Here is a 14,551-nt window from a genome sequence, read left to right on the forward strand (position 1 = left end):
AGATTCAACTATATCCTACTATACGTAGATGATTTACTTATCACTAGCTCAGATTCTACTGCCATAGCAGAAATAAAGACCCAGCTTTATTCCCCTTTTGAGATGACAGACCTTAATTTGTTATCTTAATTTTTTGGGTTGGAGGTAGTTCGATCTGGGGGTAGTATTTTTATGTCATAGTAAAAGTACCCACTTCAGTTAGTTGACTAGTATGGCACGGATCAAACACCACCTGTGGCTATACCTCTTGATCCCACTGTCCATCTTTCTAAGAATATCCTAGGTCAAAGCCCTTTAACGAGCACACCTATAGATCTATGGTAGGGAAGCCTCTTTGGTTGATTTACACTAGGCCAAATTTAGCTTGCTTAGTCAATGCTTCACTACACCTACGATATTACATTGGATTGCATGTCTTCATGTTTTGAGATATTTGCAATGTACCTATTTTTATGGCCTAACTTATGGATTTGATTTATATTTGCATACATACACTGACTTTGATTGGGTAAGAGATTCTGACACCTAACATTCCTATGGCGGCTACCTCTTTACTTTGGGCACAATATCCATCTCTTAGGCCAGCCGTAAGCAAGAGACCATGGCGGCTTTCACGAGCAAGGCTGAGTATCAAGCTCTTTTTTATGGTATCACAGAGACTATTCTACTAGCAGTACTTCATTTTCCATGCAACTCTACCACAATTGCCCTTGCTGGCAATCCAATCATTACACCATGGATGCAGCATGTGGGGGTCCACTTTCACTTCAGCAGAGAGTAGGTTGAGCTAGGCTCCATACGCCTAGAGTTTGTACCTTCCTCCGATAACTTTGCAGACATATTAACTAAGGCGGTCAATTAGCCAATGTTACAATATATTCTACCCAGGATCGGCTTGGGTAAACCCTCCTCTACTTCTTCAACTTGATGTGGAGAGGGTATTTTCCTCTAGCTTTCCCTTCCAATTTAAGAGGGGACAGTTTTTTCTCTTCGTAGTAACAGGATGTTATTTAGAGTTTCTTTTTCAGATATTATTGTATATTGAACTTTGTATTTTCATCCGCATGATCAGGATGACATGATTGTAAAAAGAGACTTGGATGAGTGAACTATTTCCTTGTAACTGCACTATCCAAGTAGCACCGTTGCATAGCACTTTGCATGTGCATAGTTGCATTGTCTCTAGCATATCTCTAGTGCATTAGCATTCTGTTCTATAAACATGCATATGTGCGCATTTATCCCTTTCGGTCAATTCTAGATCCACCATATTCACGGCATTGCACATGGTAGTCTCCAAGGCAATCTTTTCACACATCTTTTTTACTGCTTCACATATCCCTATATTTCCTACACACTCCACTAGCCTATTCCTTCTTCATCAACATTCAATAATGCTAGGGATAGCCTGTTTATTTTGTGAAAACCTTAAGGTCTAGCTACTAGTCTCCCGTATGTTACTTAATCGTTCGCTATCTCCCCTTTTTTAAAACAATCATTATCAAACAAATAAATTTTTTTAAAGTTTACTATGGTTCCATCCGTTGTTGCGGGACTTGGTAGGCCACTAGGCAGTCGATGTGCACCCTTTATCTGATGTCCTAGCTTCTTTGATGTGACCACTTGGACTCCCTTGGTAAGATACCCATTGCCTCTATAGTTTTGGTAGACCGTTGGGCAGCCACCGTGCACCCTTTGTCCCATGCCCTGGTTGCTTTGGGATAGGACACCTTGGGATATAAAATATATAAAAACCAAAAACACTCAAAATTTGGGTTGGCCTTCCTTTCTAGCTTAGTTTTTTGGCTTAAGAGAGCATGTTGAACTAACATAAGTATTAAATGCTGAATTAGCCACTCAAATAACCCCAAAAATGTTTAATTAATCAAAACCCTAAAACGGTACGCAATTCGAGAGAGTTTTAAAATGGTGTATAATACAAAATCCTGAAACTTTCTATATATAGGCATACTGCCCTCCATTCATTTCAATGTCGTTTTTACAGGTTTCAAGCCCTCTAGTTTCACTGTCCACACCCCATTCATAAAGAACATCTCATCCGAAGTTGCCCATTGCTGTCTACATCAGTCTGGCACCTGTTTCCAACCTCCACCCTGCTTTTCTCTCACTTTTCAACCTTCACCTTGTTGATCCAACCACACAGTTTCTGCATTTGCAACCTGGCGACCCCTCTAGCATTTGCATTTTCAGTTTTCTATTGTCGCCTAGTTTCGCTCTCCTCTCAGGTACCTGTGTTTTCAATATTTCTCTCTCCTCACTGTCTATCTACATCACATCCAGCTTTCATAACTACGTTTACTAGTGTTCGACCCTCAGAGGCTTCCTTTGCTGTGTTTCGGGATCCGTTAAGAGTAGGACACACTCTCCTGCTCAGCACCTTTGCCTCAATCCTTTGTAGGGTATAGTTTTCATTCATGCACGGTTTGTTTGCTGCATGAGAATTGTATATCCAATATTCAATCATTCATTCAGATTCCACTGTGTTCATTGTCTTTGAGTTACCCTAACCCTATCAATGTTCTTTTGAGTTTATGCTTTGTCGTACACTTTCATTTATGTTTCTGTGTTAGGGTAGTTCTTCACATTATGACCTTTGGGTCCGAGCCTACAATACCCCATCATGGTGGTCTGCATCCTAAGCCCTGGATCATCTCTAGTCTGAAAGCCTGGGACACCACAGCATGAGATGTGTGTCACAGAAGAGATCCCCAATGTAGTGAGAAAACACTTTTCACCTTAACTTAATCAAGAAAGATTTCATATAAAGCAAACTGATGGATGCAGAAAGTTTTACCGTTGCTGAAAAGACCTCTTTCTTATCAAGTAACTGAGCCATTGCAATCCGTGGATCTTCAAACACACTATAGAAGACTTTGTAAAATTCCTCTCTGCAGTATGCCCAATGAAATAAGTCAAAGTTAAACATACACCCTATGCAAGCTTTCAAAGATTATAGATTTATAACAATAGATGGAAAGGCAGAAATTAACTGTTCAACTTCAGACAGCGCTTTGTCTATCTCATCAAATTTTCTAGTTAGCAGCTCAGCAGCAAGCGGAGTAAGCTTATGAAGGATCAAAACTTCTAATGTCCGTGGGAAATGCTTCTGCATGAAAACAGTTCCAAAACATAAAAAGGATTAACATCTGTGATCCCAGGAATTACACTCAATAAGACAGGTTGCATATATTGTATATGGAAGCTGATTTTACTCTATCCTATGTAATATGATTATGCTATGTACTTTTGCAAACTATCTTTCAAAACCGTAGAGCACATTTAAATCACTCTCCTGTAACTGACTAGCTGCTTCTGCAACAATGTGTAAAACTATGCCAGCTTTACACATATCAAAACACATGATTGCTGTAAAACTGAAGACTGAACTACTAAGGATATGACCACTAAGAGCAAAGTTCAGACAGAGGCACAAACCATCATTAACAATAGAGCTAGCCATTGGGTTGAAACTGGCTGAAGCTTACAACTAGATAAGAAAACTCATGGAATCAATGGCTATAGGTGACTATTGAGATTTGTGAATGTGCATGAGTCACAGGGGACCACACACTTGGGAACAAGGAAAATAACCCAATGACCCAAGAACTCTGAAAATGAGTAGTTAGGCTTTTGGCATTCATTATCACCCAAAAACAGAAAGCATTCAAGAGGAATGTCTCAAAGGGAGCAGAGTAGGGATTTGTCAGAAGGCTGAAGACCTATTGACCAGCATGTATCTTAGTATGCATGTAACAAACCTTTTGTATATCAATTATTTTGATGCTCATGTACTTTGAAAGGCTATTAGTATTATTTAAGCGTTTCAAAATATGACTAAATGTTCATCTTTTTATTCAAGTATCCCTACACTTGTCATTTTCAGCAAACACTTGTCATTTGTAGCCTCTACCTTCCACTTTTGAGCACCCAAGCCAACACCTATACATTGGAGAGCTCTCTCTTCATTTGGAACAAGCTCTCATGCTGAAATTTCCATCGCACACTTTGTACCCTTCTATCTATCTCACATTCAAAAAACACTTTCTACTTAGTTTAATCTAATCCAAGCACTAAAAAAGAAAATCAACTTGCTGCCCAAAGTTTGCAGAAATTCGAGTTTGAAAATCCTAGTTTTCAGAATTGCAACAAATCAACCATTTTGTATATGGTTCAAGCATTTGGAGCCCATGGTTTTGTTTCAATAAATTCCTGAAAAGGGAGAAGGGACGGTTTCTCTCTCAACATGGTGTCAACTCTTCTCTTCTCTCTCTCTCTCTCTCTCTCTCTCTCTCTCTCTCTCTCTCCCTCCTAATTTTCATGGTGATAATTGATCTCTTAAGTTTACATCTCTTAATGAAGTTCCTTCCATTATGGAGATGAGAAAGTTTATCCGTGGATTACATCTAACGGTAGGGCGAGCTATCAAGATGAAAGATGACTTAGGAAAAGACGGAAAACGATGAAGCCTGAAGAAGAATAGTTCTCCTCTGTGAGCACGAGTCCGTTTCTCCTCCCAACCTCGCCTAGATAAGTGTTGGCTCCTCTCTCCCCGTTTCCTCTGTCAGCCGTCCACTTTTGGTGAGTCCTACTATTCTTGGACTCTCTTACTCTCTAGGCTCCCCTTAACCCCGTTCGGGCGCCCAAGAGCCCGGACGGTCATTCTCGTGCATGTTCCCCTAGATTTACCTTAATGTCACATTAAATGTCACTTTAATGTCACATTCAATATTTGTGACCTTAACGTTACATTAAATGTCACTTTTAATGTCACATTAATGTCACATTTCCTTCCCCTTAAGAATCGGTTTCGTCCTCGAAAACGATACTTGGAAGGTCTAACTGTAAATCGGGAAACCTTTTCTTTAAAGTACTTACTCGCTCCCATGTTGAGCTTTCTTCTGAACAATCTTTCCACTTAACCAAACATTCTTGATAAATAGTATTCCTTGTTCGTCTATTACGAACATTTAATATTATTTCTGGTTCATGTGGATTAGATTGGTCATTGAATAGCTCCTCAATATCATCATTTAAGATTAGATTATCCAAATCACCCAGCTTCTTCCTTAATTTACTTACATGAAAAACTGGATGTATTTTACTACCAGCAGGTAGTTGGAGCTTGTAAGCCAATTCTCCCACCTTTTTAAGTATTATGAAAGGACCACAATACCTTGGTGAAAGCTTTGGACATTGTCCCTTTTTCATAGTTTTAGTTTGTTCAAGCACCTTAAGATAGACCAATTCTCCTTCTTCAAAGGAGATGTCTCTTCGGTGAGGATCTGCATATGCTCTAGCTCGATTTTGAGCTTTTTTAATATTTTCTTGAGCAAATTTTAACATACTATTCATATCCTCCAAAAAGTCTTTAGCTGCCTGAACCTTTTCCTTATGCAGTCCTACTGCAAAAGGAGCTCTGGGCTGAAACCCATACATTAACATAAATGGACTATATCCAGTGGAAGAGTGCTTGGCACTGTTATATGCAAACTCTGCTATCGGTAAATACTCTTCCCAATTAGTTTGCCTTTTACTTACATATGCCCTAAGCATATCTTCAAGAATTTGGTTAACCCTTTCAGTTTGCCCATCTGTTTGCAGATGATCCGCCGTACTCATGCTAAGTTTAGTATCCAATTTCCTAAATACCGCATGCCAAAAATGGCTATCAAATTTTCTATCCCGATCAGAAACTATATTTGCCGGAAGGCCATACAATCGGTATATATTCTCTACGAACAATCTAGCCAATTCTGGTGTTTTAACATCAGTTGAAGTTGGAATGAACCTAGCCATTTTGGTTAACCTATCCACAATCACCCACACAGAGTCGTGCCCCCTCTGTGTTCTAGGTAAAGCAACAATAAAGTCCATGGAGATACTCTCCCATTTTCCCGAAGGAATTTCTAGTGGATGGAGAAGTCCTCCCATTTTTAATCTTTCAGCTTTATTAACTTGGCATTTATTACATTTGACCACATAGTCAAGGACGTCCTTATTCATTCCAGGCCAATAGAACTGCCTTTTAATAAGACTATAAGTCTTATTAACTCCTGGATGTCCCGCGCTAGGGGTATCATGACACTCAAAGAGTATTTGGCGCCTTATTTCTATATCTTTCGGGACACATACCCTACCCTTGTAGAGTAAATAACCATTATCAATGGTAAAATTCTTCCACTTGAATCCAGTTTGAGCAACCCCTGATGCTCCATTTCCTTGTTCAACATCGTCAGATATTCCTTCCTCAGTAGAAGCACTTTCATTTGGATCTCCATTTTTTATTGCTTCCCATATGTTGGAATATGCCGGATCAACCTGACATTTCCCTTTTAAGGATTCAAGCAAGTTGGAAATAAACTGAGTAAAACTCAATTCATTAATGATGGGCATTCTGCTGAGTGCATCAACTACTATATTATACTTTCCTTTTCTATATCTTATCTCATAGTCGAACTCTTGGAGGAGTTCGGCCCATCTGGCTTTACGCCCGTGTAAATCCGGTTGATCATTAAGCCACTTAATGCTTTCATGATCCGATAAAATCAAAAGTTTGGCACCATACAAATAGTGCCTCCATTTCTTCATTGCATGTACTATTCCATACAGCTCCCTCTCATAAACAGAATAATTCTGTTTTGCACGGTCTAATTTCTTGCTTTCAAAAGCAACTGGTCGACCTTCTTGTAATAAGACCGTGCCTATTGCCTTATCACTGGCATCAGCTTCAACCACAAATGGTTTATTGGGATCCACTATTAATAGTACTGGAGCTGTAGCAATAGCTACCTTAAGTTTTTGAAAACTTTCATTTTGGTCTGTTCCCCAATTAAAACTTTTTCCTTTCCCTTTAAGTTGGTCTGTCATTGAAACAGCTATTTTGGCATAATCTCGAATGAATCTACGATAAAATCCAGATAAACCTAGGAAGATCTGCAGCTCTTCCAGGTTTCTTGGAGGTGGCCATTCAATTATTGCCCTTACTTTTTCTGGATCCATGTTGATTCTCTCTTTCGAGATAATATGCCCCAAATATTTGACCTCTTGTGCAAAGAATTCACATTTAGTTTTCTTCGCATAAAGGGAATGTGTTCTTAACAGTTGGAATACTAATTGTAAGTGTTCCAAATATTCTTCTCTTGATTTACTAAAGATCAAGATATCATCCAAGAAGACTACTACAAAATGTCCTAGATAGGGCCGTAAAACACTATTCATCAGTTTCATAAAGGTAGCTGGTGCATTAGTGAGGCCAAAACGCATCACCAAAAAATCATAATGCCCGTATCTAGTACGAAATGCTGTCTTGGAAACATCTTGTGTCTTAATTCTTACTTGGTGATAACCTGATCTTAAATCTATCTTTGTGAAGAATTTTGCCCCTTGTAACTGATCAAAAAGATCTTTCATTCTGGGCATAGGAAATTTATTCTTCACCGTTATTTTATTAAGTGCTCTATAGTCAACACAAAGTCGCATAGAACCGTCTTTTTTCTTTACCAATAAAATTGGTGAAGCCCAAGGTGAATTACTGGGTTGAATAAACCCTTTATCCAGGTAATCCTTAATTTGTCTTTCAACTTCTTGATGCTATGTTTCACTTAACCTATACGGTGGTTTAGAAATAGGGTGTGTATCCTTATTTATATCAATTGGGTGATTTATATCACCCCTATCTGGTGAAAGGCCACTTGGTAAATCAGAAGGAAACACATCTTTAAAATCATCTAACAAACTACTTAATTCATTATTAACATTCAACTCACAACCATAAGAAAATTGTTGCTTTATATTACAGAAAGTAAAAGTGTTCTGTACAGGAAGAGACCATAACATATATACCTCACAAACTTCCTTCTTTATCAGCTTCTGAACTTCAGTAGAACACAGCAAAGGATTATCAGATACTTCATGTTCACCTTGAATGACAAAAGTCTTACCATCCCTTTCAAATTCCAGTGTATTATGGTGATAACTACGTTTTAAGGATGGTTCCAATCCCCATAGCCACTCCCTCCCTAGAGCAATATCAGCTCTTTCCATGTTCATTATTTGGAAATCAAGTTTATCTTTATATCCTTGAATCTCAATTTCCAAATTGGATACCATTGTATCCCATATTTTATTGTCTTGGCCTTGCATCATACGAACAACATATTAATGCCCACTCTTTTGTTGGGGAAGTTTCAATTTTTTGACAAGTGCATAATTTATAAAATTATGTGTGGCAGAGTCATCAATCATGACTCTAACCCTCTTTCCAGCTATGAATCCATGTACTCTAAGTAAATCATGTGGCCCAAAAGTAGGCTGCCACATAGAAGTTGACATACAGCACTTATGTTGTACATCCATGTGCAAGACCTCTAAAGATTTATACTTTTCATGGCCCTTTAATTCTAAGGTCTGCACTACATGGATTTGTTTTTCTTTTCCCTTGCCCTTGTCCTTATCTTTTCCTTTGTCTTCCCCTTTTTTCTTTTGAGGGCAATTCCAAGCAGCATGATTAGGGGATAGGCAATTGAGACACAACTTTTTTTTTTGGCCTTATCAAAGTCATCAGGACTTAACTTTGGCCTTATGTATGGTTTCTTTTCAAAAGGTTGTTTTTTACCCTTAAAGAATGGCATTTTCCTTTTAAATTTGCCCACAAATTTTGAGGTTTCCAATTCCTTAGACTTGGGCTCCGTATCAATGAGACTAGTGAGTGTACCTGGACGCATACTATCTTCATGAATTAATGCAAATTTAATTGCCTCTTCCAGCGTCTTAGGTGAACTCCTTTTTACTTCTTTTTACAAGCTTTGTCTAGTTCCCTAATGAATCCTCTTGTTTTTTGGAATTCATCTATTCCTTCCAATTTGAGGATTATCTCACGATATTCCTCCAAATATGTCAGCAGGGGTCTTCCCTTTTGTCTGACATAATCCCAATCTTCCCAATTTCTTTCCATTTCATTTTCAGGAAGGAATTCTTTCAAAAAGACGGATTCAAATTGAGCCCAGGTTTCAGGTATTTTATTTGCCTCCTTTAAAGTTCGCCACCACTTATATGCTTTGGGCCCCAAAGTTAAACTAGCCTCCAGTGCTTGGAGATGTGGTGGGGTATTTTTTAGTTTATGTAAATCTTCCCATTTTTGGAGGAAATTAAATATTGTGTCTTTATTCCTATCTTTTTCCTTCCCGTAAAATTGAGGTGGTTTCATATCCTTTAGAACTGGATTATCCCTCAACTTATGGTAAGGTTGGGGTTCCTTAGGATCTCGCATAGTCACATCTAAATCTTTCGATGAAGATGGGACATCCGAGGTTTCTATCTTATTTTTATCTCTTTCTAACAATAAAGTTAATTGAGATTTTATTTCAGTGAGTGTTTGGGTTAAAAATTCCATTTCAACCCCCTGAGCTTGCACATGAGCAGTAAGATCATCGAATTGCTCTCGTGTAGCAAAAAATTCTTCCCATTGTTATTCTTGTATTTTTGGTTCATGGGGATCTACCATAGGTTGGTCCCCAGAACTAGAGCTTTCCATTACCCTTTCTTTCCCTTTTTCTGCCATTAATACACTGGAATTGGAAAGCAAAGATAAGAAATTTGCATATAAAGTAAAGTACTTCCCTGATTTTAATGGCAGACAGTTGTTGCTGGTTTGGAAATAAACCCGAAGAGTAAGTAATAAATTTTATCGCCCGAACAAAGTCGGTCACGCAGAAAATGGAGCTTCTTTGCAGAACGACTAGTATTCAGCCCCCTTCTTTAATAATCACGCAGGCCATCAATGTCCCTTTCCTGAATTTGCTTTTTGCTGAACCTGTACTTGTGATATAAATACAGTCGAGGCTGAAAAGAAGAATTCTGAACACGCAGTCGACTGATCAAATACGTATCAGAAAATAACTTCAACTTCAGCCCGTGAAAAGGAGAAGAATGCGTGCTTTGTTGGTGTGTTCATGGAGGGGCATTCACAGACAGGCGTGGCCAGGATTCGGTGGCCCACGATCAGTCTACGGCGTTCACGAACAGGCGTGAAAAAGTGGCTGCCCTTTCGATACGTTACGTGACCAAAATTACACGTCACGTCAAGTTTTTCGTGACGTGTCACGTAACGTTTGACCAGCAGCTTACGGGTCCGTCGACTGTCGACTGAATGGATCGCGGAGCACTTGAAAATCCGTCACTGCCCTTTCGTTGAAGATCTCCAGGAATCCACACGGCTCTGATACCAATGAAAGATGACTTAGGAAAAGACAGAAAATGATGAAGCCTGAAGAAGAATAGTTCTCCTCTGTGAGCACGAGTCCGTTTCTCCTCCCAACCTCGCCTAGATAAGTGCTGGCTCCTCTCTCCCCGTTTCCTCTGCCAGCCGTCCACTTTTGGTGAGTCCTACTATTCTTGGACTCTCTTACTCTCTAGGCTCCCCTTAACCCCGTTCGGGCGCCCAAGAGCCCGGATGGTCATTCTCGTGCATGTTTCCCTAGATTTACCTTAATGTCACATTAAATGTCACTTTAATGTCACATTCAATATTTGTGACCTTAACATTACATTAAATGTCACTTTTAATGTCACATTAATGTCACACAAGATGACAAAGCATGATACTTTGAAAGTAGCCCAAGATGCAACCTTAGAAGTTGGAGTGTATATGCCATGGATGCTTCGTAAAGCCTCAAAAGAAGAACCACAAAGGAAGAAGATCAAGATGTTTGACCAAAAGAAGGCAGATAAACAATAACCAAAGCATAAGGATGGAGGTAGTCCATCTTTGCCATCCAAAAAGAGCTAGCATATCAACAGTTAGTTGAATATACACTAGAAAATGACGATGTCTTTCTTGTGGAGAAAAATGACACATGGTTGGTCAATGCCCTGATAAGGCAAGGAAGGAAAACCAACCCCAAAAGACACCTCAAGCAAATGCTATACCTAAGGAATCCTTGCAACAGAATGAAACTCCATTAGAGAAAATGCAGCTTTTTGTGGCTTGGGATAAGATTGCTAATCAACCTGTTCTCATTCATTTTGATACAAGGGCTACATATCATTATATCCATCCTCAAATTGTTGAAACTCTACATTTATCAAAGGAGAGGTTTGGAACACCAAAAATGTTAGGTGCTGCTTTTCAAAGAATGGAGTTTGAAGTTACTCCATTCTTGGGAAACTACGAATTGAGATAGAAGATTATGTAGAGATCATGAGAGTTTTGTCATGGGAGATATTGGTCATTGTGATGTTATAATAGGAATATCTTGGCATAGAATAATAGATCCAGTCATTGATTGAAATCAAATAAGTTTATATTTCCTTTCAAGGGTAAAAATGCACTTTTGATGTGGGGGTGGAAGGAAACTCTATTCCCATCTTATCCCATGTACAAATTTGTAAAACAATGAGAAAGTCTATTTCCTCGTACTTGAATTTTATTAAAGATTCTAACAAAGAGTCTAAAATTACTGAGTTCATCTCGGATACAAACGAGGACCAAATTAGTTTCTTAAAGGATAGGCCACCACAACAAGAGGAGATCATGAAGCAAGTGAATGAGCTCTTGGAAAAGGGTCTAATAAGATCCATTTTCTCATCTTTTTGCTCTCCAGTCCTCTTAGTGCAAAAGAAATATGAATGTTAGCCTATGTGTGTGAACTACACGACCCTTAATAAAATTGTAATTCGGAATAGGTTTCCCATTTCAAGAATTGATAATATCTTGAATCGATTTGATGGATCCAAAGTATTCAGCTAGATTGACTTGAAGAGTGGCTACAATCAGATAAGGATTGCTCCTCAAGATATTCATAAAACAGCATTCATGACAACTTTCGGTTTATATGAGTTTCTTGTGCTACCATTTGATCTGACCAATGCTCCTGCAAACCTTTATTAGAATGATGAAAAACATCTTTACTGCACATCGGAAGTTTACATGTACTTTCTTTGACAATATATTGATTCATTCAAAAGATAAAGAAGAGCATAAGCAATACTTTAAAATAGTATTTCAAGAACTTCACAAACACAAACTTTATGTCAATGGCAAAAAGAGTGAATTTTTCTTAGAAGAGATTCACTACTTAGGCCATATTGTATCTTAAGATGGAATTCGGATGGATCTAAAAAAAGTCAAGGTTATTATAGAATAGCCAAAATTGACTAGTGTTCATGAAGTTCGAAGTTTCTGGGGATTATGCTCTTATTACAGAAGATACATTAAATGGTTTGCAGTGGTTACTAGACCATTGCATGATTTAACCAAGAAAGCAATGGCATTCCAATGGACCAAACTAGAAAATAAAGCTTTTGAAACTTTAAGTTCTATATCAAGAAATGACCTATTTTAATTACATTTGTCAAAACCTTTCTTTGTGGAATGTGATGCTTCAAGAGACTACATTGATGCAGTCTTAAACCAAGAAGAGCATGCAGTTGTTTATGCAAGCAGAAGGTTACAAAATATAAAAAGAAATACTACTATCTATGAAAAGAAGTTAATGGCCATCATTCAAGCTTTAAAATTAGAGACACAAACTTTTAGGTGGAGAATTTTCCATCAAGACAGACCATGATAGTTTTAATCATTTTCTCAACCAACAAAGATTTTTTAAAAGCATATTCGATAGACCAATTATTTATCTCCATTTAACTTTCAAATACTACATATTCCTCGGAAGCAAAACAGGGTAGCTAATGCCCTATCAAAAAGATCTCAAATTCATACAATGTCCATGATTCATCATATAGACACACTAGTATGGGAGACATATATGCTTCTAATGAAGATTATAAAATCATCTAGGAGAATTTATAACTTGGTAAAAGGGTAAACTCTTATGTTATTGAAGACCAATTTCTTACGATAGAGACCAAATTATATGTTACTGAAAATTTTAGGCCTACAGTAATGGAAGAATGTCATGCGGCACCTTACATGGCTCATCGTGATATCCTGGCCACAACCAAGGCACTTGAAATGTATTTCTTTTGGCCAAGTCTCTGATGAGACATTGAGAAATTTATCAAAGAATGTCTTATGTGTCTAAAGATTAAGTTTAATTGCCAAAAGCCTATAGGGCTTTTGCAACCATTACCGATTCCGAGCCAACCTTGGAAAAGCATTGCTATGGATTTTATTTTTGGCTTGTCAAAATCAACAAATGGCAAGAATGGCATATGGACTATTATAGACAAATTTAACAAACAAACTCATTTTATTCCAATCAAGAAGACTATCAAGTCTCAATATATGGCTAGAATATTTATTCAACAAATCTTTAAGTATCATAAGTCACCACAATCCATTGTAGGTGATAGAGATTCACGAACCACTAGTCTCTTCTGGCAAGCTCTTTTTGAAAATTTGGATACAAAGCTTACCTTCTTTTCATCTTATCATCCTTAAATAGAAGGTCAAAGTGAGATAGTCAATCTCACAATATTGGATATGCTTAAGTGCTATTGCCATGAAGCCAACCACCAATGGAAAAAGTATTTGCCTTTAGTAGAGTAGGTCTATAACAACATAGTTCATACTTCTACAAGTAAAACACCATTTGAGATTATATATGAAAAACCACTCTTATTACCTATTCTCAAAAACAAGGAGATATTGTCAGAGTGCAGCGATGCGGAAGCGTGGGACCAAGACTAAGAGAGAGAGTGAACACAGAGAGAAGAGAGAGAGAGAAAGAGACAGTGGAAGATGAAGATCTGTTGTATAAGGTATGCTGTATACAAAGATATGCAGATATATACACGGGCGCAGTGCGCGGGACTGCATGTCTCCACCTCGACGATACAACCTGTTGTTCACCTCGAAATACGCTGCAGTCTGCTCGAATCTCTAGCCTGAAATCTGCAAAACACAAGTTTGGAACAATGTGCAGAATGTCGGCTATAAATAGCCAAGAATAATGCGATCAAATATGGCAGGTCGGCTGCATTAAATACAGCCGACTGGTACAGTCCAACTGTACCAGACTGCCACGTGGCTGCCTGCTCCGCCAAGGACTGGTAATCGCTAACAGATATTTCATGCCGATAAGTTCGTACATGATATGGATACAGCATTTACCCAAGTTAAACGAGCTATCCAAAGATCTCAGGAAAAAAAAAAAAAAAAAAAAAAAAAAATATATATATATATATATATATATATATATATATATATATATATATATATATATATATATATATATATATATATAAGCATCAAAGACAATTGATTTTACAAGTAGAAGATTGAACGTGATTGACATTTGACAAAGCTCGTCCAAGAAGCTTTAACAAGCCTTCATCCCAAGTCACTAAGCTCGTAGCAAGAAATTATGGGTCATTTCAAGTCAATGAAAAGATTAATGATGTTTATTATAGGTTATAACTTCTAAAGCATTGAAGAATTTAGAATGTTTTTCATATCCATCTTTTGAAGCCTTATAAAGAACCTCCACCATTGGAACTTGTAATATAGAATCCATCAAAAGTAGATAAACAAGAGGAGATACTTCAACCAGAGCAAACAGTCTTTCATATG

General features: G+C 37.9%; 1 protein-coding gene across 8 annotated transcripts in view; it reads right to left on the minus strand.

The window, feature by feature from the left end:
* Positions 1-14,551, minus strand: part of LOC148041067 (2-oxoglutarate (2OG) and Fe(II)-dependent oxygenase superfamily protein) — a 118,563-nt gene that overhangs the window by 8,642 nt on the left and 95,370 nt on the right. For 2 of the 8 annotated variants that reach the window (XM_087676472.1, XM_087676463.1), the window contains 3 exons: positions 3,012-3,127; positions 2,816-2,909; positions 1,002-2,687 (listed from right to left, as the gene is read on the minus strand). In XM_087676472.1, the coding sequence (XP_087532598.1) occupies positions 2,640-2,687; positions 2,816-2,909; positions 3,012-3,127 (258 nt within the window). In that variant the 3' untranslated portion in view covers positions 1,002-2,639. Of the gene's footprint in view, positions 1-993; positions 2,688-2,815; positions 2,910-3,011; positions 3,128-14,551 lie in introns of those variants that run through there. The other 6 variants (XM_087676480.1, XM_087676500.1, XR_015690663.1 and 3 more) reach the window with 4 other exon arrangements.

This window comes from Lygodium microphyllum, chromosome 1, assembly GCF_053477565.2.
Source record: "Lygodium microphyllum isolate KBCC chromosome 1, Lygodium_microphyllum_v1.1.10, whole genome shotgun sequence".
Taxonomy (NCBI): Eukaryota; Viridiplantae; Streptophyta; class Polypodiopsida; order Schizaeales; family Lygodiaceae; genus Lygodium; species Lygodium microphyllum.